The 26,194-nt window shown below is 45.3% G+C and overlaps 1 protein-coding gene across 2 annotated transcripts in view; it reads right to left on the bottom strand.

The window, feature by feature from the left end:
* Positions 1 to 20,103, bottom strand: part of LOC138566773 (cytochrome P450 2G1-like) — an 899,512-nt gene extending 879,409 nt beyond the window's left edge. For both annotated transcript variants that reach the window (XM_069644420.1, XM_069644421.1), the window contains exon 1: positions 19,888 to 20,103. In XM_069644420.1, coding sequence (XP_069500521.1) covers positions 19,888 to 20,097 — 210 coding nt within the window. In that variant the 5' untranslated portion in view covers positions 20,098 to 20,103. The remainder of the gene's footprint in view (positions 1 to 19,887) is intronic.
* Between the last annotated feature and the right edge of the window lie 6,091 nt (positions 20,104 to 26,194).

Raw genomic sequence — 26,194 nt, 5'->3', positions numbered from 1 at the left:
ATCCAGTTCCGATAGACCATCTGATTCAAAGTCATCATTTGTGGACATATTCAGTAACAGATCCTCGCAATTCTCCAATTCAGCCGAAGGTGCAATTCTCGAGGAAATCGTTCTTGTGATCTCAATTACAATGTTGTTACCCAATCGTCTCTTATGACCTGCGGTTTAGCAGGTCTCTACTGTGTCTGAGGTTACGCCCGGTTATACCAGTTTGAAATTTCTTATTTAACTCTGTGAACCTCAAGTTTTTGCTGAGATCGTTTTTGTCAAGTTTTTAGATTTCTTCACTTGCTCAACTTTATTAGTTTTGGCCAGATATTTTTTCTTGGTTTTTGAGTTCAGAGGCAAGAATTGGTAGTTGCTTATCGATGAAGGAATTTCACAACTTTCACGTACATCTTTGTTTACCACAGCAGGCCCAGAGCCACTACACAACTCGTTAGGGACCAAAGCCCATGCTAGCTATGGGTCAGCGGGACGGTGGACTTGGACCACTATAAACTCCTGGTGGAGTTCTTCTTCTGGGGCTCGCTGGGCCCTTACCCGATTTTCCGACCTTGGCCCGACAATACAGGTTCCAGGTATACGTGTTGACGCTCTTGAGAGTCATTAAATCGCACAGCGGTTTCCTGGTTGACCATTGATGTTTCCCCACCCAAGGGGGCCAGAGATTTAGCCTGAACATCAATTTCTCTCAAACCTTCAAGAAAGAATCTCTTATCAGACCTAGCCTCCTGCGTTAATATGAAAAGGGATTTTAAGATCACCTCCTACATTTCTTTTGCCCTCGTTCTTCGCTCTCGGAGATCCTCTATGATTGCCTCACCATAGATTAATTTGAAATGTTTCAAAGCGATCAGAGTAGATTGAACCTTGTAATTATCACTTAGATTTTCATTGAGTCAATGTGATGTTGATCACTGAAAAATTACCGGCTTGTTACTGAGCAATCTAAGAGCCACGTCAATCGTCCTTTGAATCCAGTTGGGTAAGAACATTCTCTATTTGTTTAGCTCTATGAGAGCAGGTTTCTCTGTTCTCATGGTGATAAATTAAGTCGTGCGTAGAGTTATGTACTGAGTCCTCGCTGGATTCATCGCTCGAACTAGACAAGGACCGACAGTGGGCACAGGGCTCCAAGGGCACATTCTCAATTAGATGGATGTCAGCAAGAGGAGCAGACAAAAAGGGTCCAATGTTGCAGCCGAGAGCGAGGAGATAGCAGGTGCTTCCACTCAATTTATTTTCCGGGAGGACAAGGGACGAGCCTGCTTCCACTCCTTGTTCTATGTTCGAGCACTTACCTCCACAGATACCAACTTCCATACTCAGACTATAGCATAAGGTCAAGTTTGTAGTGTCCTTGAGTAGCCGGGCTGTCAACATTGAAATCTCTAGCAGTGAATCCCCACAGCCAAATCAGGATATAGTTCCTTCAGACCAGTACTTGTTTTATTACTGAGTTGTTGCTCCGTGGTGACTTTACATAGCCTGGCAAGAGCGATTAAGGTGGAATTACTATTTAGATGAGCCACACACAGCCTCTCTAGTCCTGGAGTACAGATCACCAGACCCTCCAATAATGGTAAAAGATGCCCCCCACTGTGTTCTGATCAATTTCAAAGGGCATGGAACATGCCACGTCATAGGGAAGTGGTTAAACGTTATCCAACAGATCCTTGTCTGATAGATCGCCCCACCCATTAGTTGGACCTTTAACAGTTCTGTCAAGGGCTACGTCAGCTGTGCCATTAGGGCCCAGAGGAGTCAGGCCCTCAATCTGGCACAGTTTAACCCTTATCTGTTGATGAGGTCGATGGGGCCTCCTGTCTCTTAAAGTGCCATTTCAAATTTGCAGCATCCACCACTGATTTGCTTCTTTTCTTTTTTAAGGTTTGAGCTTCGCTGGTCCCACGTAAATGTCCTGAGGGCGAGAGATTATTTTTTGAAATGGCAACATTCTTAAGGAGTTTGCGGGCAACAGTATTAGGCTTTTGTTTCCAAATCGAGCCATCTTTCCCCGACCCAGGCACCGTAAATAAAACACCCTCTTCCTTCCCTCGTTCACCCAACATGCCAGATTGGATAGCAGATGTAATAGGATGATAACTGCCAACAGTGGGGTTTAAATATGAGTTCTGAAGTAAGGAGATTGCAATACAGGGGGATGAGATGTGGGAGGCATATATCGGAAGAACAGTCATATGGTGTAAGTCATTAGATCAGGTGGAGAAAGTGCCATGGAATTACCTTGAGAGTCCTGCCTCACCCGTCCCACCGAGGAAGAGGTTGAGGGTTCCCTGTGTTCAGTCCTTATTTGGATCCGGACTTAAAACCTTGTTCTCTGCATGCCGGCTACCTCTGTAGATTGCTCCATCTGCTCCACCCAGCTAACACTCAGCCAACACTCTGCGACGCTCCGCATGGTGTGAGGCTAGTATGAAAGTTAAGCTATGCCCTTTCAGCTAGCGGCAGGGAGAAAAGACTCAGGCCAGGCAGCAGCAGGCAGCCTCTGTGTCCTCTGTATACAGCCAACACTCCACATGATATTATGAAAATATGACCCGGCCTATGCGTGGTCAAAGAAGGGATAGATACATAAGATGCCATCTTTTTGGCTTCCAATGCCCTAATCTGTCAAAAAATCTGCAGTGTAGGGCTAATGGGAGCTAAACATCAAAACATCTGGCAACCACAATATTAGCAATGAGAGGGTATCTAGCACAAGGTATAAACTTCTCTGAATAATAGTGTGTACCAATAGTTTAATGACATCGTACATAACTGATGTTATTATAATCCAACTAAATGTTACTCATTTTATTGACTGCTTATAAGGAATAGCAGAACTCAGGATCGGAGCCGGAAGCAACTCAAACGGTAAGTATCCTAAAAAAACATGGTCTGTGAGAAGACTTTGGTCCCTAACTGCTGCTTCTTTCTTTTGCAGGTTTCTAGTCCGTGTGCCTTTGGTAAACCTCACGCTGCAAGCAGAGTTACACGAAGCATGGGAACAAGCATGGGTGCAGTTTATATAGGTGTTAGGGAGATTTCTCACACAAGTGCTTAATTCCCTTTACCTTAGAGCCCTCCAGCTCTTTTGCTATATTTTGGGGCTTTGAAGTTTTCATTTTCAATGTGTTTTACTTTGTGTTCTTTGGTTATGGAGTTTTAAAACAACTCCAGTGGCATCTTTCTTTTCTGTGTGTCACACAGCACCTTCAGTGCAGTGGCACAGGGGTGTCTTTTCAGACTCCCCAAAGGTTTAAATCCCTTCCCTGAGAATGACTATTTTCTCTCAGGATATGTAAAGTTAAATTGACTTTACTAGTCTCTTTAAATTTACTGACCCAGCACACCCTATCTTACTATAGAGGGTTGGAGGGGTTGCTTAGCTTCCCCTGAGTTAAAACACTCATGCAACAGTAAAATGTTACCTTTTCCTATTTTAAATGGCTGGTGGTAGTGGTTTAGATTGCGACCGCTAACAACGGTAGCTCAAAATCAGACTCCGGTCATCTTTTTTCGCCATTTCATTTAGGAAAGGTCCTTCTTGTGTTTGTCTCTGTGCGCCAAACCAGGTTTGGTCCCTTTGTTCATTGGCCTTTGGCAGGCTTCAGTGCTGAGGCCCTCTTCTGGCGCCAGGGTGTCTGGGGTGGACATGATGTAAGGAAGGTGCCCGAAACTCCCTGTGCTTAGTCTCCTGAATGCACTCTGGTGTGATTGGCCGGCAGGCTGTCTGGCAAGGACAACCACTGTGCTGTGTGAGTGACAGCCAGGCTGGAATGAATGGGGGAAAACTGTTTAAAAGCAGGTATCTGGGACTTGGAAAGCACAGTCGACCACTGGAACGATAGAACCAAAGAGGAGAGGAAGGAAGAGGACTGCTGCAACTCCTGGATGACCGGTGAAGCCCTGCTGCAGGTCCGAATCACCCGAAACTCCGACGACAGAGAAGCCCTTCAAGGTTAACTTCTTCCCTTGAGTTTGGTGGGAACAACCAACTAGCAAGCCACCTGGACACCGTCCTATTCTGGTCGCATTTTCTTCAGAGTGCTGTTGAAAACCGGATAGCCAGAGGGAAGGAAACCAGGGGGACTTTAAGGCACTCACACCTTAAACCGACGTCTAGCTACAGCTTTTGGCCTCTTTCATGGGCAGTGCCGGAACCTACCGACATCCTCCTTCTTGTCCCAATGACTGAAGCTCAGGAACAACGAGATCTGCTCGAACTGCCAGGAACAACTGCCTCAGCTACAGCTTTCTTCATTGACAAGGTACTGTGCAAACGCGGTCCGGGAAAGTGTGTGAAACTTTCCTCAACTACGAAGGCTTGTCCTTCCCTAAACATTCGTCAAATTTTTCTCCTAGCCAAATCCTTTAAAAATCTGTGGCAAAGACTTAACCGTTATCTACCAGAACTGTGCTATCCTATACAAAAGACTGTGAACCATTGACTTTGGCCCAGGCCTGTTGAGAAGAATTGCTGGTTGTATTTAACTGAAACCCTTTGCCCTGCCTATGAATATATTTGGGCTGTCTATTCTTATAACCTTGTATTTTCCCTCCTTTTCTAAGTATCTGAAGTGCAATTTTGCTTCTACTTCATTTTTGAGCTAAACTTGTTCAGTTACTTACCGGTTGGATTTCTATGGTGTATTAGTGTGTGATATTGAGCTGCTTGTGCTAGTGTAATGTTTTCTAACTAACTGAGTAAATAAATGTATATTCTTTTACCAAGAAACCTTGAGTAAGTGTTTACTTGAATCACTTTATGTGTTGGTCCTTTGTGTAACTTGTTCTACTGCTCACTTAAACTCTTGAGGTAAGTCTGGCTGTTCAGCCATCGCTACCACTTTACTGTGTAGTACAGGCATGTACCAAAGGTGAAATTGTGCTTACACTTGTAGTCCTAATTACCTGTAGTGTTCCCCAAGGGTACTGCAGGTGATTCTGCCTATCAATAGGTACCCACCCACGCACACTATACAGTTAAAGGAGCAGCTCAATCGCCAGGTTATCGGCCATGTTGGAGGTATTTGGAGGGGAGAAGTTAAGAGACCATCCTGGTGTGGTTTGAAACAGGACTATTGCCAAGTGTATGGCCCAATGACCTCCAAGAGCACAACACAATGTTCCAGCCCCCTTTCCTACTGGCCCTAAGAGTGGAGTGAGTGTGTGTGGTGTGTGCTCCTGAGGGTGAGATCTTGGTGATCATGACAAGAACCAGAGCTCTGGAGACGTGATCTTCTGGGGAAGGTGAGGAAAGGAATAATGCCTCTGGGGGGGGGGTGGAACTGGAAGTTGGTCTTCTTTGTAAGGTCCATGATGTGAGGGGTGAAGGAGAGAGCGGAATCAAAGCTGACCCTGAGGTTTATGGTCCCACAGTATGGTGAGAAAGAGGCTGGCCAGAGGGTAGGAGGAAAAGAGTGTGCAGGTGTCCCAATGAGAAGGATCTCCGTCTTCCTGGAAAACATTGTCAGCTGCACACCATGCTTGAATGGCAGACAGAAAGGGATGAGCGAGGGGCAAGAGGAGGTAGTAGAGTGAGGTTTGAAGGAAAGCTGTGTGTCATCAGCATTACAATGGAAATGAGGTGAGAAGGAGGAGATCAGGTGAGCAAGAGGGGCGAGATAGATCTTGACGAGCCATGACGATAGGATAGAGCCTGGGGGATGCCACAGGTGGTGAGTGTGGTGGTGGAGGAGAAAGGGTCCAGCTGCAACCTGGAAGAGCAGTTAGTGATATATTGACATAGTTTTTTGGAATACTCATGGCCATTCCCACCTTTTACAAAAAAACGAACTCCTTTGATGTGTTAGATAAAGTAGCAATATTTATGCTACAAGAGACATGCATGGTTGATCAATTGATGTTTGATGGCTTTGTTATACACCAGGCGGTAGTGAAAAAAGGTAACAAGGGTCATCTTTTTTGTGGCCTGATGATTGGAGTAAAGAAAGAAATCTACTCAGTGAAAAATGAACATTCTAGTGTTAAGAATTATGTTCTGGTTGTTGAAGTGATGTTGAACGATGGGATTAAAAACCTACATCTGCTCATCATTTTTTTTAAAATTTCTATTATTTTTATTAACAACACTCCAAACATTACATACATTTAGGACATTCACATATGAGCTTCACACCATTATATTCACATGTAATGCGTCACAGTCCTTCCCCCTCCGACCCCCTTAACTCGAGCCCCTGCTTCAATGCCACCGGCTTGCATATCTCCGGGCTAGTCTCCCTCATTAGTCTCCCTCATATCGTCTTCACTACGTTCGGCCTGGGAGGATCCCACCATTGTGGCCACCAATTGTTTCCATGCTATCAGGGGTCCCGCTTCCTCCTCCCCTCCCCTACTGATTGCTTCATGTCAAGCTACCGTTTCTGCTTCTGCCCACTTCAGGAGGTCAGCCCACCACGTCTCTATTCAGGGTCATTGGGCTGCTTTGCAGCCCATTGCAATTCTCCATTTGGCCAGGATGTAGGCCAGGTCTTTCATCTTACTAATGTGTTTCATGTTGCGTAGTCTGGCAAAACTCCCCAGCATGCATGCCCAAACTGACTCCACCTCCAGTGTGATCCCATTTTTGGCCAGGAGTAGCTTAACCTCTGTCCAGAATCTACCCACCTCCGGACAAGCCCAAAACATGTGTATCATCCCAGTTTCCACCCCCCCGCACCTTGGGCCTTTCTGTGTCACTGAACATCCAAACCTGGAAATTTTGCTAGGGGTCATATATGCCCTATGAGTAACATATAAGTGGATCTGTTGTAGCCTCGCGTTTCGGGACACCTCCTTGTGGTACCTTTGAGCCCTATCCCATTGTCCATCGTGCATAGGTTCTCCAACCACCTCATCCTCGTCCCGCGTCAGTTGGAGCAACTCCTTGCCCATCCTAGTCATCAATAGTTCATATATGCGGGATATTTTGTGCCCACCCTCCGAGATATCATACATCGTCTCAATGACCGTATCGGGTTGCTCTGCTAGCACTGCCTCAGGCCACCTAACTCGCACCCGTTTGATAATTCTTGTGTATGTAATATATTGGCCTTTGTGCACTCCGGTGTACTCCATTAATCTCTGGAAATCTAGGACCTCCCCCTCTTGTCACACGTCTCAGAGGGTCAAGAGGCCCATCGGTTCCCAGTATCTACGGATCCCTTTTATCATTTGCGAGGCCTCCCCACATAGCACCACTAGCGGCACCTGCAGGGAGCATGGGTTGGGGTTTCCCACTATTTGCCGTGCTTTGCTCCATATTTTCCAGCCCAGTTCCAGCAGTCTCGCCCTTCCTTGCAACTTTGAATCAGGCACCCACACCACTTCTCTCACAAAAAAGGGGGCCGTGTCCTTGCACAATAGCCTGGCTTCGGCCGTCTCTTCTTCGGACAACCACCTGGCCACATACTGGAGCTGTCCCGCCAGGTAGTATATCTCGAAGTTCGGTAGGTTTATGCCCCACCTGTCACATGAGTTTTGCAGCTACCAAAAGGCCACCCTGTTCCTGGAGTTGTGCCATATGAAGCCCCTGCATAAGCCGTGGAGTTTCACAAAAAAGCATTTGGGGAGCATGTACAGGATGTTCGTAAAAAAGTGTAGCAATCTCGGCAGGACCATAATCTTAATGAAAGCCGCCCTACCCATCATGGCCAGGGGTAGCTTGGACCAGAACCCCATGCTATTCTTAATGCCTTCCACTGCCCTTTCCGTGTTGTATTTTTGTTCTTCCGCGGCAGTGTGGCATATGTCAATTCCCAAGTATCGGAATGTTCTGGTATCCAGGGTTTCAGCAAGACCGGTAGGTTCCCATGCGGGGCCCACCTGTATCTCCCCAAAGGGAACATGCTTGATTTCTTGGGGTTTACCGCTATGCCCGAGAGGGTGGTGTAGTGTTCCATCACCTCCAGGACATATTGTAGGTTTTCTTCTGGGAAGCGCAGGTATAGCAGTATGTCATCGGCGTACAATGATATCAGGTGTAATCCTCCCTTCGTGAGGATCCCTATCTCCCCATACTGTTGTCTGAAGCAGATTGTCAATGGTTCTAGAGCGGGATGTACAGCATGGAAGACCAGGGGCAGCCCTGTCTAGTGCCCCTACTAAATTGCAATTTGTCTGAGATTATCTCCAGTTTTGACCCTGGCTATTGGGGAACTATATACCATTTTGACCCACCTCAGGTACCCCAGCCCCATCCCATATTCTTTCAAGGCCGCTATCAACCACGGCCACCTCACAGAGTCGAAGGCCTTAATGGCACCCAACAAGACTATTACCATTTTGCCGGGGTCCTTCTCTGTCTGTTCAATAATGTGGTGGAGTCTCCTATGACTGTTGCTTATATTCCTGCCTGGAACGTAGCCTGTCTGATCGGGATGTATAAGTTTGCCAATAACTCATTTGAGCCTGTTTGCCAGCGTTGCTGTGAGGATTTTGCTATCTTGGTTGAGCATAGATAGGGGTCTATATGACCTGCAACCCGTGCTTTGCTTGCCCGGTTTCAGGAGCGGAATAATCACCGCCTCCCTCAGAGACTACGGCAGCCTTCCTCGTTGAAGCGCTTCATTTAGCATAGCAAGCAGTGAGGGGAGTACCTCCTGCTTATATGTTTTGTAAAATTCACTTAGGAGCCCGTCCGACCCCGGAGCCTTACATGTGGGGAGGTGCCGAATCACTAATTAATTCTTCGAATGTGATTTTGGAGTCCAGGTCCTCCCATTCCTCATCTTTCAATTTAGATAATCCTATGTCTTCCAATGTTTCCTGAATCTCCCGGCCCATCTCCTCCCCCGTGTCCTTATAGAGGCGTTTGTAGAAACTAAGGAACCCCTCGTTAACTCCCTCCTGGGTGTCCCAGGTCTGGCCTTCTTCCCCCTTTATCTCCCTGACCACTGGTCGTGGTGTCTCATTTTTGTATAACCATGCTAGCAGCCTTCCCGGTTTGTCTCCCCCTGCATTTTGCCTTTCGATATATTTTTATAGTTCAATTTACATAGTCTGTCCCAGTGCTCCCTGCTAGCTTGTTGTAATACATTCACCCGTTCAGCATCCTCCTGTGAGGTGCTCCCCCTCTGCATCATTTCTTCCAGGTCCCTCTCTGTCTCCTGTAGCTCTCGCTCTATGCCCCCTTGGAGCCCACTGGACTTGGATATGGCTGCACCCCGTACTACCACTTTGAACACCTCCCATAAGGTTCCTTCTGACTGCACACTCCCTGTGTTAATATCAAAGTACTCAATAATCGCCTCTCTTAGGTCCTCACGGAATAGCGAGTCCTGCAGGACCTCGGCTCTGAGCTTCCAAGTCGGGATTCTCACTCTAGGGGTTTGCTGCCTCCACTCCAAAACCAGGGGGAAGTGGTCCAATAGTATTCTGGCCTTGTATTCCGAGCCAGTCATTTCCACTACCAACTCTGAGGTAATAAACATATAATCCAATCTCGTATACAGATTGTGTGGGGCCGCGTAGTGTGACTAGTGCCTGTCTTCCGGGTGTAGCTGTCTCCAGTTATCCTGTAGTCCAAAATCTCTCGGCAGGGCCTGTAAAGCTTTCGCAGCTGGGGTGGGTCTGTCTAGTTTACTATCTGACCTATCCATTTTGGGGTGTAATGTACAGTTAAAATCTCCTACCCATAAAATCGCACTGCCCAGTAGGGGGCTCATTTTACTGTATAGGGCCCTAAAGTAGGCCGCCGTGTCTTGGTTAGGGGTATATGAGTTTATAATGCTCAATTCCCTGTTTTCCAGCATCCCACGCACCACTATCATTCTTCCATCTGGGTCTGCTGTGGTCTGAAGCAACTGAAACGGTACATGAGGTGCCACCCATGTGACCACCCCCTTGAATAGGCAGAACATGACGCTCCTGTGGTGGTCCCTCTCCACTTTTTTCTTAACCACTTCTAGTTTCTCCTTAGTAAGGTGGGTTTCCTGCAGCAATGCTATGTCGACTTTCACACTTTCAGCATTCTCAAGTACATCATTACTTTATTCCTCTTCAGATAACTGTTGAAGCCTCTCACGTTCCAGGTTACTATTCTAAGGCTTCCCATTGCCATGAGTGGTTTGTCCCTCCTCCCCCCCTCCCGGGTTTCCTCTCCAGTCTAGTTTGACATGAATTTGGGCTCATATCCCTCCCTCTTCCAACATAAACTCCCCAACTAACCCCCCTCCTCTCCTTCCCCAACTGTATGGGCTTATTCCCCTTCCCTTTTCAACAATAACTTCCCAACTAACCCCGCGTCCCCTTATTCCCCAACAATATTCACTGCACACATTACCTTCCCTCCCCCCTCCCTACCCATCCCTAACTGATGCCTAGCTCCATCGCTGGATCTCAGGCTCACCCGCATTTGGCCCTATCTTGGTGTGGCGAAATCAGGAACCCAGCAGGGTGTCATCAGTCTAACAGTAACCTAGCTAATCTATACTTGGGGGTGTGATAGCGTGTTCCTTGAGACTCCTACATGCTCGCGCTATTGTTGTGCTTGAGCATTCGTATATGTGCCGCCCTTGTTGCGTATCTCCCAACTGTCTTTGCCCTGTCTTCTATTCTAGTCCCAGTTTTTGAGTCTGCAGCACCATGGGTACTGCAGCCTCCATTTTACTTATCTGCGCCGTCTTCCTTCTGGATACCCGTTTCAACTTGACAGTTCTGTGTGTCCAGCCACTCTGACGCTGCCTCCGGGGTGTCGAAGAACAGGGCTCTGTTTCTGTGATACACCTTCAGTTTGGCCGGGTATATTAGCATGTACTTGTAGCCTGCTTCCCTCAATCTTCTTTTCACTGCTCCATAGTTCATGCGGCGTCTTTGTACCAACAGTGTGTAGTCTGGGTATGCTGTGATGTTCGCCGATGCCCTCTGTATCGTGCCTCCTTTCCGGAAGTATTCCAGTATTTTTTCCCGGTCTCGCTAGTTCAAGATTTTGGCGATTATTGGTCTCGGGGGGGGAGGGGCCTGGCGGTGGCTTTCTTGTCAGGGCCCTATGCGCTGGTTTCACTGCAAATCCTTGGGTGAGCACCCTTCCTGTTATTTCTTGCAGCATCATCGTTTCGATATAATCCGTGGGGTTCGATCCATCCTCTTCTTCCGGTAGTCCCACAATGCGTACATTGTTTCTCCGGTGCGTCCCTCCGCTTCTTCTGCCCTGTTCTCCAAATTACTCACGTGTTGTTCCAGGATATGGATCTCCGATTTATGAGACGCGCATGCAGCTGTGTTTGGGGCCATTTCCTTTTTCAGTTCGCCCGTTCGTTCTGCTAGTGTTCTGACATCCTGTCTGAGGAGATGCATCTCTTCCTGTACTGCGCCAACTTTCAGTTCCAGTGCCGCCTTCAGTTCGACCATGGCCGATTCCAGTTTGGTTTCCCACGCTAGTTCCAGGTCCGCAATCGCCTCCAGGAACTTCTGGTGTTTGCTCACTGTGACGGTTTCTGGTGAGGGGGTCTTCTCCTTGCTTCTAGCCCCTTCTGCCATTTGCGGTGTTCTCGTGTATTCTTCCAGCGTGGGTTGTTTGCCCTTTTCCTTGGTCTTTTTGTTCGCCATCTCGGTGTTGCCGTATGTTCTTTTCGGGCCCTCAGGGGTGTGCTCTTGGATGCCCCAGGGCCAGTCCGTCCCCAGCTATGATGCTTAGGAGGAGCTGTGGTGAAAGTCCTCATGTTCTGTGGCGCTGTTTCACCAATGGGTTATGTCCTCCCACGTCTGCGGCCACTGCCATTTTCTGTTAACTTTATGTCCCGGCTCTTGTCGGGTTGTGTCGGTATCTGCGCATCCAAGGGCCTATGGGCCTGTTTGGTGCTATGGTAGATTTGCGTGTAGCCAGCAGTGCGGGTTTGTACTCTTGCGTGACCTGCAATGCCACTGCGGTTATCCTTCGGTGCTCCATGTCGCCAAGGCCATCCAAGCTGCTCCTGCCGCAGCCCCTCCTATATGCGCTCCCAGCTCGCCATCCTCTCTGTGCCCAGCCCTCTCATCTGAGTTTGAGGTGCCACCATATATCCACGGCTGCCGCTCTCCAGGTGAGGCTGTGATTGCCACGTTACTTTGTCTTGCCTTCACTGTTAGGCGTGTTTACAGCACATTTAGACGTGATTTGCCAGCCTCTGGTGATGTGCCCACATGCGTCTTATTATGGAGTGTTGTACTCCTGGTTTAAATCCAGTGGCATGCTCTCACATTCTCTGTCAGCTGCTCGGTGTGAATTGTTATTGTGGTGTTTCTGATTCCAGTACATGCAGGTAGCGTCCACTTGGGGCACTCGGGATCTTATTTTGTCAGGCTATCTCCCACACGGTATCATTTATGGCTACGTCTGTGTATGTCTGTGTGTGTTGCTGTTAAGTTTGCTGCAGCTGCCTGGGTTTGCCGGCGGTGTTAGCCCAACCTGGGCGTTGCATAGCTTAATGTGTCCTCTCTGCTTCTTCCCATTGCCGCTCCTTTTTGGATGCAGTTTCTGACGTTATGAAGTGTGGGATCCGCAGCCTGCCGCTACTCCATGGCTCAGGTTCCGCTGTTGCCGTTTCGCACTCTGTCTCCGCAGCTCTTCCGGCTCCTAATTAGTGTCCGTTGCGCTCTCCGAGCACTCTGCTCGTTTTCCTGGTGTTCACCGTCACAATGTATCCTTTTTTTCCCCTTTATTTGCCGGCATCCAGATGCAAGCTGTGAGCGCCGCACACCCGGTCTGCCAGTCCAGTGGCGATCCGCGTGTGCGTGCTTCTATCTACTGCAGCACGCACCGGTTCGTGTTCATGCTTGGTGGTGGGGTCAGGCAGACGGCAGAACCACAAGACGCTCCTGCGTGCTGTCCCTGCTTCACCCAGTACCACACATTGCTTACCCAATTTTTATTCGGCAATGAGCCCAGGCTGCTTATGAAGGCCGTGGCTGTGTTTCTTCTCCGCTATTCATTCTCTGCATCGCGGACCTGGAGATGCTTCTTTCCGTCGGGCTCCTTTGTTCTCTGTCACTCATCTGCCATTTTGGGTCCAGTCATCTCTGGCACCCACGATCTTGATTACATTCAGTGCTGCAACGCTGATACGTTCCATGAATTCCCGATTCTCTGTAAAGGTGCCCCTTATGCTCATATACTAGCACCTGTATTTTCGTCACTGCAGGCTTCTGTTTATGCACTTTATGTGAGGAACAGTGCATCATCATCCGGAGCTCCTCTCGGACACGTCTTCCTACATGGCCTTGTGGCCATGCCCCCATCTGCTCATCATTAATGTTAACGATCCCCCAGGTAGTGAAATGACTGATAATATTCTTGAATCTATTGATTCAATTATCACAAATTGGCAGGAAGCTGTTGTTACTGACCTGATCTTGCTGGGTGGGGACCACAATGCTAAATGTGGGGAACATACCATAAAACAGATTTACACAACTATAGGATCTGATTGTGTATTAGTACAGAAATCCAGCAACACTAAGGGTAAACAATGGCTTTGCTTCGTAGAATTATTGAATCTCGTTATATATAATGGTCGAACTTTAGGCGATTCCCCGGGGCAAAGTACCTGGAAGGGTGGAAATACAGAGGACAACATGGATTCATTTGCGGTAACACACAGTTAACTAATGGTGTTAAAAGCCTACACGTTCGTAAAAGTGAATCTAGTGATCATGCTATTTTACGACTCAACATAGATTTGACTCTGACGAACGAGAGAAAATATGCTATTAGTAGCCTGGATTCTAACCAAGCTGGCAATCGGATAAGATGGACAGATCGTAATATTAGCACAATATTTAAAAAGCTGGGTCGTGCTTTTGAGGAATGCTTAAACTTACATACTGGGGATGAGATTGAGACATGGTTATCCAGGTTAATACACAAAAACGTAAAAACAAATAATAAATGTATAGTGTTGCTGATACAAAAAGAATACTCGACCGTTTCATACTGAAATACAAAGCGAAAAGCGAAGATTACGTTTTTGTATTCGCCATCTGAAAAGGGAAGGTATGCCAAGTCTCGAAAAAAAGAGTCAAAATTTGTCAATTAAAAAACAAATTCAGAAATTGGGTAAAATTAGGGAAAAAGTGGAATATTATGACAAATTGGCAGAAAATGATATTAGCGTTGAATAAAAAGGATACTTAAAAAGGTATGACACATTTTAAATACAACAAGACCTTCTACTAAGAGCTTAATTGTTAACCAAATTGCTGAGAATGTCTGGCGATCATTTATCGAAGAAAAAATGAAGAAAGACGACAACACTGGAGTCCCCAGTTTTAAAAAAGATTCTAAGTGGCAATTGACATTCGAAATTGGGGATATGATAGCCCATATAACCAAACTAAATAACTCTCAAGCTCCTGGGCGGAATGGACTTTCTTCAGCCGCCATAAAGGGAAATCGGGAAATATGGGCTATAATCTCATGTGACCTTTTTGAAAAAATATGTAGGGATGGGTCTATCCCTGGGTTATGGACCAAAGCTATATATATTCCTGTGAATAAAAGCGGTGATCAACTATTACCTGAGAATTACCGACTGTTATCCCTCCTTGACACCAGAGGAAAGATTTTTGCAGGATTTGTACTAACACATCTACAAGACTGGGTAACTGACCAAAACATTCATACGGTATTCGGAAAGGGATCTAGCACTGTACATAATGTGCACCTGTTAGATGCTGTTATGACTAAAGCCAGAACGAGGAGCAACCAATCAGTGTACATAACTTTTATCGATTTCCGCACATCCTTTGACCAGGTTAAACACGGTTTATTATGGAGAAAACGTTGTGTCTTAGGCTGGCCCGAATGGCTCCTTCAAATTATTGTGTCCCTGCATACTATAGCCGAGATACGCCTTAGTGACAGTAGATTTTTATCTGGAGACATCCCCATTGATAGGGGTGTCAAACATGGATGTATGCTTGCAGCACTGTTATTTAACATCTATATAGCTGACCTCCCTTTGAGAATGACGATGTACGCCAAATGTCCACCAAGAATTGGCAAATGCGCCATTTCAGCTATGCTCTATGCAGACACGTTGGTGTTATATAATCAGATACTTATGGGGATGAAAGCCATGCTGTCTGAGCTTGCGAGTTATGCTGAGAAAAATGGGCTAACGATTAACCTTTCGAAAATGAAAACTATGCTAGTCAGTGCCGGTCATATAGAATTCACCCAGCAGTACAAGTATCTGGGAGTAGAGATGTTGGTTTCTAGGGGTTATCAGGAGCTGATTACTACAAAGACACAAAAAGCTAAACATATCTCCCCAATGGTGTGAAGGTTTGTTTACCTACATGCAGGATTTTTGTAAGGGTGTATTCTTACAAACAATGGTTCTGTCTGGTAGTCCTGTACGGTTTGGAGGCATTAGATTTGCAGGCCTTGGATTTGCTAAATTCTCTAGAGGAGTATTTTTGGTGATGCGTGCTGCGCTTGCCGCCATCGACATCTATTGAATATATTTGTCTGGAATTGGGATTACTATCGCTGTGTACAATGGCGATTAAACGAAGAGTGGAGCTATTTTTGAAAGCTAAAACATCTCTCGCATGCCCCCTATTGAAAAAGTTAGGAGCAAACTACTGTTTAATACATGAAACTAGAAGTGATGGTGGCTTCATTAGATTAGTCAATAAGCTGTTCCTTAACCTTGATTGGGTCCCTAATTCCCAGCAGTGCTCTAACTTTAAAACGTTAAAAGACACGTTTTCGTAGCGAATGAGCAAGTGGGATTGGGTCTCAAACTATGAGCATTTATAGAAGTGTAAGAATTACAGTAAAGCGGTTCCTGTAAGTCATAAGTACATGAAGCCCCAGCATTATCTTCTCTGCTGCCCAGACCTTGAGGTGCATTGATTCAGACTATTATTGCGCAATAATCAACTCCCGCTAAGAATGATCTGGGGCGGGCAATGGAGGATTCAAAGAGATTGTAGATTCTGTATACCGGAGTGTATGAAACAGCCAGACATGTGTTAACAGAATGCACTAAAATGGGCCACAAATACATAACCTCCTGGGTGATTTAACGCATGACTAGAACTCTATAAAAAGTGTACAGGTTTGGACATACTGTTTGAATACAGAATGTGAAGCGATTTATATTACCTTATATAACGTTAGGTGTAGTAGAGAGTCAACTGAGTGAAACTCAATGAAGGCCCTTTTGACCATCGGGCATGACACTATTCTCAGGCAGTAAAAGATGGTGTTCTATGTTTAACGCTATTAAGGTGTTTATGGTTTTAGATGGTTTTAAATATTAAGTAAGGGATCAGTGAATTGAAATTGAATTGGGATCTTGACAGGTTAGCATGACATTTTAACAACACTGTATTCTTGTAGGTGTAGGTGATTTTATTGTGACGAATATATGTTGATTGCTTGAATGCATAGTGTGTGTTTTCTATGAAAGTGTGAATTTATTGATTTTGTAAAAGTTCTTTTAAACTAAATAAGAATAAATAAATATGAAGGTTTGGCCAGTTTTTGGTTCTTCACCCCTCTGTTTGGTCAGGTACTACTAGTAAGAACCAGCCACTTATATTGCTGCTAAATTATGAGGTAAGATGACAACACACACCCACTTGAAATAGACATTTCTCATACTATAGGCGATCATTGTTGTGTGTCCTTTTTAGCTTGTGTTAATTTTTCAGGTTACACTCAACATATATACCTAAGGTACAGAAACCATATATCTGGTCTGAAAAGTGGACTGATGTCCCAGAAAACGAATAAAGTAAAGGGCACATTAAACCCTTGTCTCTTCAAACACTAAACACAAATGCACCTGCACATAGGCAGTTACATCTTTTTTAAGTGTATGTGTCCTAATTGAATTTGTTCAACCTCTGCCTCACATGTAGTGTCATTCACACACGGAAAGTGTCAGTGTCTTGGTTTACCTGATGCTGGATGGCCAACGGAGACTTAGGTGACGAGCTGGACCGGTGTTTCCCTCCGGTTCTTGTGTCGTGAAGGAATGGATGATCCAATCTAGACGCACCCTGCTTGTGTAGTGATAACAAGCCGGATGAGTTCAGGAGAGAATACCCCCAAAAACTGGGAAAACCCCATTGATGGGGAAAAACCTGTGGTGGATTTCAAGAAGAGTCCAGGTGCAGGAAGCATCCAGGGATGTCAAAGAATGGAATCAGTACAGAACATCCGGAAACAAAATGAAGTGAAGAAGAATACACATAAACAAGGAAGGGGGATGGCAGAAAAGAAGGAAAAACGGTTAAGCAGCATTAAAGAAGAAAGGAAAGTATGGGAGTGCTGAGCTAAGAAGCCTTCGCTTTGAGCCGCGCTGTTATACTGGCGTTTGTTGTTCATATAGAAACTGGTTAATGTTCCTGGAGTGACGCATGAGCCTGAGAAACATACATGCCGCCATGATGGATAGGGCACAAACGTTATGGAGGAACTTTCCATAGCCGCAATGTTGGAAAGGGCACAATGTCGGATGGATGTGACAGACACAGGAAGCCTCCAGTGCCAGAGGGACCAGCGGTAAGCATGGGGAACCCTGACAGAGAGCAAGGTAAAATCATGAGAGAGAGTGTGTGTCTGTGCGTCTGTGTGCGTGTGAAAAAATCGATGATCCTAAGGAAGTGTACACTTTAGGTTATCCTCAAAAATGATAGTGTCCTAAGAAGTACAAGAATTTATGAATGAGGAGAACAGGTGAGAGCAATTAAGTCGTGATGAGGAGGAGGAAAGAGTGCGGGATAATAAGTGAGGAAGATGGTGAGGAGCGAGAAGGACGACTAGTGGAAATGAGGATCTACTCAAATCATTGCTGTACACAATTACTGTCAATGATTTACATTCACTCTCTTCTTCCCACACTAACTGGCATTCCTGAAAGCAAAGCACGGTAACCACAGTAGATGGGGAACAATGGAAGCAAGACCAAAAGACTCATAAAGCAGCTGCTATCCAAAACCTGCTGTGATGGAGCCATGCTCTGTAGCACCAATGGCTGGATGATGAGCAGAGAGGAGCAGGGAAAAAAGTAAAGAGGGAATGAAAAGAGACCTCGCTCGAGAGGGGGCTTGAGTGAGGATTAGCAGGAAATGGGAAGGAAGGTTCACAGATCAAATAATGGTTTTGGGCATTGAATGGGTAGGTAGAAAAGTGTGTGATGCATGATCCTTGCTGTAGCATCTCCCCTTTCATGCCAATAATTTTGCTTTATTAGATGGCCCAAAGCAAAACAAAAAGACACTTTATGTTCAGGATATAATTAATCAATATTTACCCCCAAAATAGAGTTATTGTACCTGTTTGGGAGGAGAACCCAGTGGTCGAAGTGAGTCGCAACAGTCGGGGGAGGGACGGGAGAGGGGGGTGTTTCACCACTTTCATATTTGACTGTTAACAGCTCCACTACTTTTTTCAACAACTGTCTCCATTCTGGAACTGTTCTTTGTGAAGTTAAAGCACACTTTTCCATTTTACCACCGGATCACAGTTAAAGCTAAACTGAAATCCGTTTCAAATCAGTTGGCTGTCAACCAGCATGACTGCACCCCTTGCAAAATGGGTTGCACGTTGCTCCCTTCCTTCCTACTCTGTGCCCCGCCGGAGTCACACTTCCGCTGCTTTTTTGGTACACTTCTATGACTGAGACAGCCACAGTCTTCCATATTCTTTAAAGCTTCTCATTGTTCGCAGCACTTCTCTGATAAAGGGGAATGCAATACAATGTGGGGAGAAAGTATACACACGTCATTTCTAATTCTTTCAAGATGATCGGAAGGCTGTGAACCTGATGAGCTCGGCTTATCATATCGGGTTATGGGAAGTGATAGGGCGGGCTAGAAGGGAGAAACTATAAAGTGGGCAGAGGAGGGCGCAGAAGGTGTAGAATTGGATGCGCGCAAATAAGAGGATCATGTGAAAATGATAATTAGTTTCCTTATTTCGCATTTTGTTTGGCACTTCACGGCACACCCCTGCGGTTAAATGCAATACATCATGATATTGCAATATGTCTCCTGGTGCGCATTTTATCGACCTTTGACATATGGGGGACTGTGCCGGAGATGTGAGCTCAAATCATGCAGGCATGATTCAAATGCCCGAGGCGAGCTCCGAACTTGCGTAGCCATTTCACAGAAAATGCGGGCACGCACAGCTAAGCAATACCGTTCCAAGTGTGCCAGCGTCATGCCATCTCATCACTACTGCAGCAAAGTACTCTGCAAGAAACGCTCCAAAATCCTCCCCGAAAAAAGCTTACATTTTTGAAATTGCCCCTCATTTGGTTGTAATAACCCCCAAATAACACTGAAAAATGGAAAACAAATAATGCAAACATACTTGGAATGAAAATAAAATGACACATAGGATGCGCCAGTCTCCTCGTCCATCTGTAGGGAATATTAATTCCCTTCGACATTCATGTTTTTCAGTAGATGTGTGTCTCTTACGGTGACTTCACAAAACTGTCCCGATTTTAAAGTGTGTTGCTGTAAACACGCGGTACTATTAGGATTGTGCCGTTGTACTTATTCCCTCCACGTCTCCACAACCCTGCACCAACCTCGCTTTTACTCCGAAGATACCAAACATATGCCTAGCCCCCCCTGGTTTAAATCTCTCACTGGGTGCAGCGCTGAGAAGTTCCAGGCGAATACGGGCGGATGCTCCACTGCTTTCAGCGTGTTGTGACCTGCAATAGAGAGCCACTATTCACGTATTACTACTTTCGAATGTCTACACCGCTGCAAAAGATTGGCAACACGTGAATGGAAGAAAACAAACAATGCCTCTGCTCCTCTTCTTGCACGGACATTGCTCCCAAATCCGTGGGAATCGGGGGCAGCTCGTATTCCTAGAGTGCAAAAGACAGCAGTAAACGCATCACTTGCTGACTGACTCACCGCCAACAGGGAGCTCAGGGTTTCACCCCGCCTTATCTGGAGCAGGTTTCCGATCAGAGGAAGAGGAGGGGGTCCGGGTGGAAGATTGCATGTCTTCAAAGATTTCCTCCACCAAGAAATAAGAAGCAGTGAAGAGGTTACCAGGACCAAGGCAGCAGTCACCGCTTCAGCCAGAGCCATCCTTGCCACCTTTGATTGAAGCATAAACATGACTTTAAGCCCTGCCCACTTTGTGGCAGCCCCACACGCATTGACACGCCCCTTTCATAGTTTTTTAAACTGCAGTTCAATAGCAAGAGAAGAGAAAAGTCCCGCTTGCAGCTATATTTTAGTGTACCTATATTCTTTTTTTAAGAGCAATCTACTTTATAAAAATAAATAATTGTGTAAGCCTGAAATAACATTTAATTAAATTATGGACCATATATTGTTTGACCAAGAAAAGATGAAAATATACGTTGATTCTGAAGAAAAGTGATTCAATGACTGGCAAGTTGTTAAAATACAAGATGTACAGTAACCCACTTGACCATTTTGCCAGATCATTTAATTTGTGAACATGTTATTCATTTTAAAAGCAGCTGTAAAAACATCCCCATTTGGACTGTGTTAAGCTTTGAAAGGCAGTGAATCATTGGAATAGCTCAGTGAGTTAAGAACCGGCTGCAGAGCTCTAGCTGCCTGTTTCACGTAAATAACTGCAGCCGGCACATTAACCCACCAAGCCAACATTCCAAACGTATCTCCCTGTGAGAAAAGGTTAGAGGGCTTCTTTAACCATTTTATAGAGCGCACACCAATTACATAATGTCCTGTTGCGGTTTTTAAGAAACTTTACCCTTACTGCCCAACCAAATTATTTTATATGAGCATGAAAGTTTAAAACCTAGCTTAGACACATCCAGCATTAAGATGGCGCTTCCCAATCACTACCAACCCTTTGGAGGTTGAGGCCAGTCATACAGTATTTTTCACCAGAATCATATTCCTTTTGTCAGATGAGATAAGAGGCTGAGCCATGTTTACTGACTTGCAACTGACTTCTCTCATGCCTCTCAACCTTTCACAGATACTGGCCTGATATTAAATCTTCCCATTGCGTCTTTGCTGTTGCACTTGTTAAGCATATCATATAGCAATATATTAGATATCTTGCTCCTGTACTCAGACCCCCCCCAGCTTTTAGCGATTTGGCAATCATTCAAAATCCGCAAAAACAGCCGTTTTGCAAAAACACATTCAGACAGGCATTTTTGCAAAAATGCCCATTTATAACAAAAAAACAATCCGCATTTTAAAAAAATTAAAAAGTAGTCACCATGTGAGGGGTACAGTGGGCCAGACGAGGAGCAGTGAGCCAGAGGGGGAGCAGTGGGACAGAAAGCACAGATAGCGCAGGCCAGAGCGGGAATGGGGGGCCAGAGAGGGGGAGTGGTGGACTAGAAAGCAGAGAGTGAGCAGTGGGCCAGAGGGGAAGCGATGGGCAAGAAGTGGAACGGTAGGCCAGAAAGCAGAGAGGGGGAGCAGTGGGCCAGAAAGCAGGGAGGGTCAGACAGAGGGTGAGCAGCGGGCCGGAAGGAGCGAGAGGAGTGGTCCAGAAGGAGGACACAAGCTGCAGATTGGGAGAAAGGATGCGGGAAGAGCATGATGAACTGGGAGAAAAGATGTGACATGGAGATGGATTGAGAAAGGATAAAGGATTGTAGACTGCAGGAGGAACTGGAGCGTGTGAGTTGAAAACATGATTGAGAGTTTAACAGGGACTGGGCCACGAGAGTTGTTGCTTGGCAGTGTGACAGAGCAAGTAAGTATGCACAGGATTGGCAGCGTGAGAGGTTTGGGAGTGTAGGTTATGATGGAAAACTGGTGAGTGTGGGGGTGTTTGTGAGTGGGGGCATGTCAGTACTCAGTGGATTGGAGAACACGGAAGGGACATATTTTCACCATTACAAATTAAGTGATAATGAGTAATAAAGATATTAATATGAAATAGGCTTGTATAATAAATCATAGAAGTAGAGGAAAACAAAAAATGTTCAGTCAAGCCAGGGACATCTTGGATTCTAGTAACTTGATAGGAGATAACGTGCAAATAATGTCAATGTGGCCCTTTTGCAGCCTCACACATATTACCTCTTTTCCAATCTAGTTCTCAATCCCCCCCACCAATACACAATGTGATGCAAATATAATGTAACAAATTATGCAGTCAAATGTTCAATTTCAAGCAGAAACATCTTGGCGCGCCTGAATAATGATTTTTTATTTTTTTTCCCAATGGAAGTGTAGATCTATAAATAGCAGACTTGAAGATTCATAGGTTCATATGGGCCTGGATGCCGAAATGCTGTAACTCTCACTAGAAATTGGTTATCTAGATAGATCTGAGAGGGAGCTGCATTCCAAACAAGCATTGGCAAAGACAACAGTTTAGGCTTGTTTATATGTATTAGGCATTTGCTAGGCATTGCTATTAGATATCCTGGTACTCGCACAATTAACATCTGCTACCATCAAAGGTCAGTTAATATCATAACGGGCGTCCCTGGAAAGTGCCTTTTTCAAGCCCAAACTGTTGGCATTCCCAATTTTTGTTGTCAAAGCAATTGCATCTCAGGTGAACATAATCAGTGTAACAATGATTATCTCTCTTTGATAACAGATTTTGGCTTTGGTAAAGGAACCTGCTGTTGTCGACTTTCTTGGTAGATTGAAACATCAAGAAATAAGAAATTGCAGTCCATCAGTACTGTGATGTGGTGTACCGGATGTCAGATGTTTAGGTAGTCACTGCATTACTAGGGATTGCAATCAAATCTGCAGGTACGCACAAAATTCAACACATATTGCAAAGCTGGCACTCAAAGAGAAAATGCTTACACAGCTGCATCATGCTGCCATCCTTTATTTAAGGGCACACCTTATTCTCATGCTGTGCAATGTTGGGGTGGTCTGAAATGAATCCCTCAAGCAGGGTGGGTTTATGATGTGCGCACTATATTGATGACTGGGAGTGCAGCGAACTGAATGCGATGTTGCAACTTCATATGTATCCAGTGTAGTTGATAATGGACGGGATATGTTACTGCAGTGTTACTTTTTGCTAGAACTGATATATATTAATTAGCTTACACATGTGCAGAAATATAAATATGTTAATACCATTAAATGAAACATAAACACAATTCACTCATTTGGTGCTCTGAAGTACGTGGAAACTGAGAGACTGGGAACATTTTGAATGCACACTCAAGGAAGAGGACTGCTCATAGAGAACCCACTGTGAAGAAAGTATGACAGTTATTAAACATGCATGCACACTGATACAAATACATAGGGACTTTGTGAATATAAATTTAGTGTTTTTTTTACAAATGTATTAAACCATAGCAGTCAGGCCTGTTTTGCAGAGTGAACTTTGACTTTTGAGAAACTGATTCAACTGGGTTTTAAAGGCCAAAGGATGAGGAAATAAGTAACTTAAACCTTTGCGGTCAGCTCAGCTGAAAGAGACAGCCATGGGGTGTATGGTCTGATAAGTATTGCAGACAGCAGATGCAATCTCCTGAATGCATGGGAGCTTCACAGATGAGTTTTGCTATTTGTTTTTGGCCAGCAGTAAAACATGGGGTGAGTCAATGTCCAAGGATAAAGTAATTGAACCCAGGAGTTTCAATTGTATTTTCAGATGTGCTGAGTGCGATGAAATGGCCGTTATTTAGATTAGAATGTTTCAATGGAACTAGTGAATTGGGAATGAGAAAGTTATCGCTAATTCAAAAAGAACTTGTTTACCCAGCCTTCTTCTTACCGCTTGAAATATTTATGCAAACCATATGCAATTACAAGGTAAGGTTAAAAGGGCTTAGGCCAGTGATTACTAGTAATGACCTATGTGTACATACAAATGTTTAACTGAATGATGATGTCATGACCTACCAAAATCCTAAAAGGAGGTGTTTTTTACACTTGAGTTGAAGATGGTAGTTAAACTAGCTCCCAATGAGAATGTAGGAATTGGAGAAACATGGGATTTCTTTGAAGAGATTTTTGGCCAATCACATGTGCGAGTTGGATTGTAATGAAGTATCTGGGAAGGTTTTAACTGTTGCAGAAATGGATATAATGTGGATATAACGTGTCAGCTGTTGTGGTTTATTGAGACTAGGGTTTGTTGTTGGGTTGTACAGAACCATCTATCTGCTCTCTGGATGATTGTAGAATAAACTTGCTTTATGTACAAAGCGTGCACTCATTCCTCCGGTGGTCGGCCCACTTGGGTTAAGGTGATTAAGGGGCCCGCCCCCACACATTTGGTGAACCAGATAGGAGCCAAGGCTTTCTGAGATGTTGGGGGTTTTCTGTCTGCACCGCTCAGCTGCGGTACCTCACTGTGGGCACCAGTCTTCAGTGTACAGTGAAAAAGAGGTCTGCAGGCGTCATATTGGTTAAAGGTCCATCTGCTCCCCGGAGACATGGTGCTGTGGCCCAGCTGGGGAGGACGACTTGACAGAGCGCCAATTGGAGAGTTTCAGGTTCACGTGAATGTACTTTTGGACATAAAGCAAGAGGGAAATAGGGGTAAAAGAAGGTTGTTTCTTTTATTTAAGGGGTTTGGTAAGGGTAGATCTTTGGTGTGTGTGTGAAATTAGTTAAGGTTGCAGGATTTGGAAAAGTGGACGCTTTTCGCGTAGTGATTGAACTGCTCTGTGTTGTAATCCTGAGTCTTATGGTGTAAACAGGTGAGCCCTGTATTCTGGTTCTTTCCATCCTGAACTGCAAGAGCTCAAGTCTGCACATATCCTTACCTCAAGTGGATCGCGGGCCTCCGGAGATGCTGACTTTCTCAGTGAGGTAGCATAGGGACTTCAGGTGGACAGCCTTATAGATGATGTAAAAGGATTTGAAGATGTAACCGGCTTGCAGCCAGAGCCAGCACAGTTCAACGAGGGTCTGGGTCATGTCATTAAAGTTGCAGAGTCTTTTGATAAGTCATGCTGTTGCATGCAGGAAAGATCACATGGGTGCCAGGGTAGTCGCTAGAAGACCTTCCAAAAGGGCATGGCCACCATCCAGGTGGGAGAGTACCATGGCTTGGACAGTGGGTGTGAAGTTGTTTTCTGGGATGAGGGGCTTGATTTTTGACAGTAGAGAAAGTTGGAACCACGCCTTTTTTGCCTCCCTTACTATGTGTTGTTTGAAAGTGAGGTGTCTGTTGAACGCAAGGAACTTGGCGCAGGAAGCGTGCTGGGGTGTGTAGCTCGTGATGTGCATAGCAGAAAGCCAGGTCTCGATGTCAGGGTGTTCAGTGTTTTTTGGGTAACAATAGGAATTCAGTTTTGGAGGGGTTGAGCTTCAGATAAGCAATGAACATCCAGGACTGAATCAGTGTGAGGCAGGCCTTGAGCCTGTGGCTGTCTTTGATGGAGGATACCTTGATGTATATGAGTGTGTCATCATAATGATAAATGTGGATGTTGTGTGGAGCAAGGAAGGTTCTGAGTGGTTCCATGTAAAGATTGCAGGTCCCAGGGGATAGGGTGGGTCCTTGCTGGACTACGCAGTTGATGTGTTGCGTTGGTGATCTGGAGTAATCCATTTATATGAACTGTTGACGATTAGCAAGGAAGGATTTGAACCAGCTGAGGACTATCTCACTGATTAGCTTGCAACAATGTAGATTGTCACTGGAGTGTCTAGCTATCTACTGTATCAAATACTGCTAAGAGGTCAAGAAGAACCAGGAGGCAAGGGTGACCATCATCTAGGATTTTAAGGGCATTGTTTATCCCGTAGATGGTAACTGTTTCTTTGTTGCATCTGTGTCTGACGCCAGGTTGGTAGGACTGAAGGAGGCTATTGCTTTGATGTTTTGGAGAAGTTGTGTTCTCAAGGATCTTTCCTAGGAAGGGAAGATGGGTGAAGGGGCGGTAGTTGATTAGGTCGTCAGGGTCCAGTGTTGATTTCTTGAGAAGCAGGAGGAGCTGTTTGGTCTTTAGGGTTGAGGGGAAGGTATCTTGAGTTAGGGAGCTCTTGAAGTGTGTCAGGTAAGGCAAAAGTGATTTAGTTGGAAGGGTTCGGAGTACGGAGGCAGAGAGGATGTCATCCACATACAATGTGGCCTTGAGCAATGCTAGGGTGGCCGTTAGGTCTTTCATAGTTATACTTCTTCTGAGATCCAGCACTTGCTCATTAGGAATTCATAGTGCCAATGATCATGGGTACCTTTCTTACAATGTATAGAGTGAGTAGGAGGCAAGAACCCGTATCACACGGGCGCTAGGTCTGAGGTGGGATTGTACTCTGT

This window comes from Ambystoma mexicanum, chromosome 2p, assembly GCF_040938575.1.
Source record: "Ambystoma mexicanum isolate Mex_15411 chromosome 2p, UKY_AmexF1_1, whole genome shotgun sequence".
Taxonomy (NCBI): domain Eukaryota; kingdom Metazoa; phylum Chordata; class Amphibia; order Caudata; family Ambystomatidae; genus Ambystoma; species Ambystoma mexicanum.
This window is presented reverse-complemented; position numbering and strand designations above follow the sequence as displayed.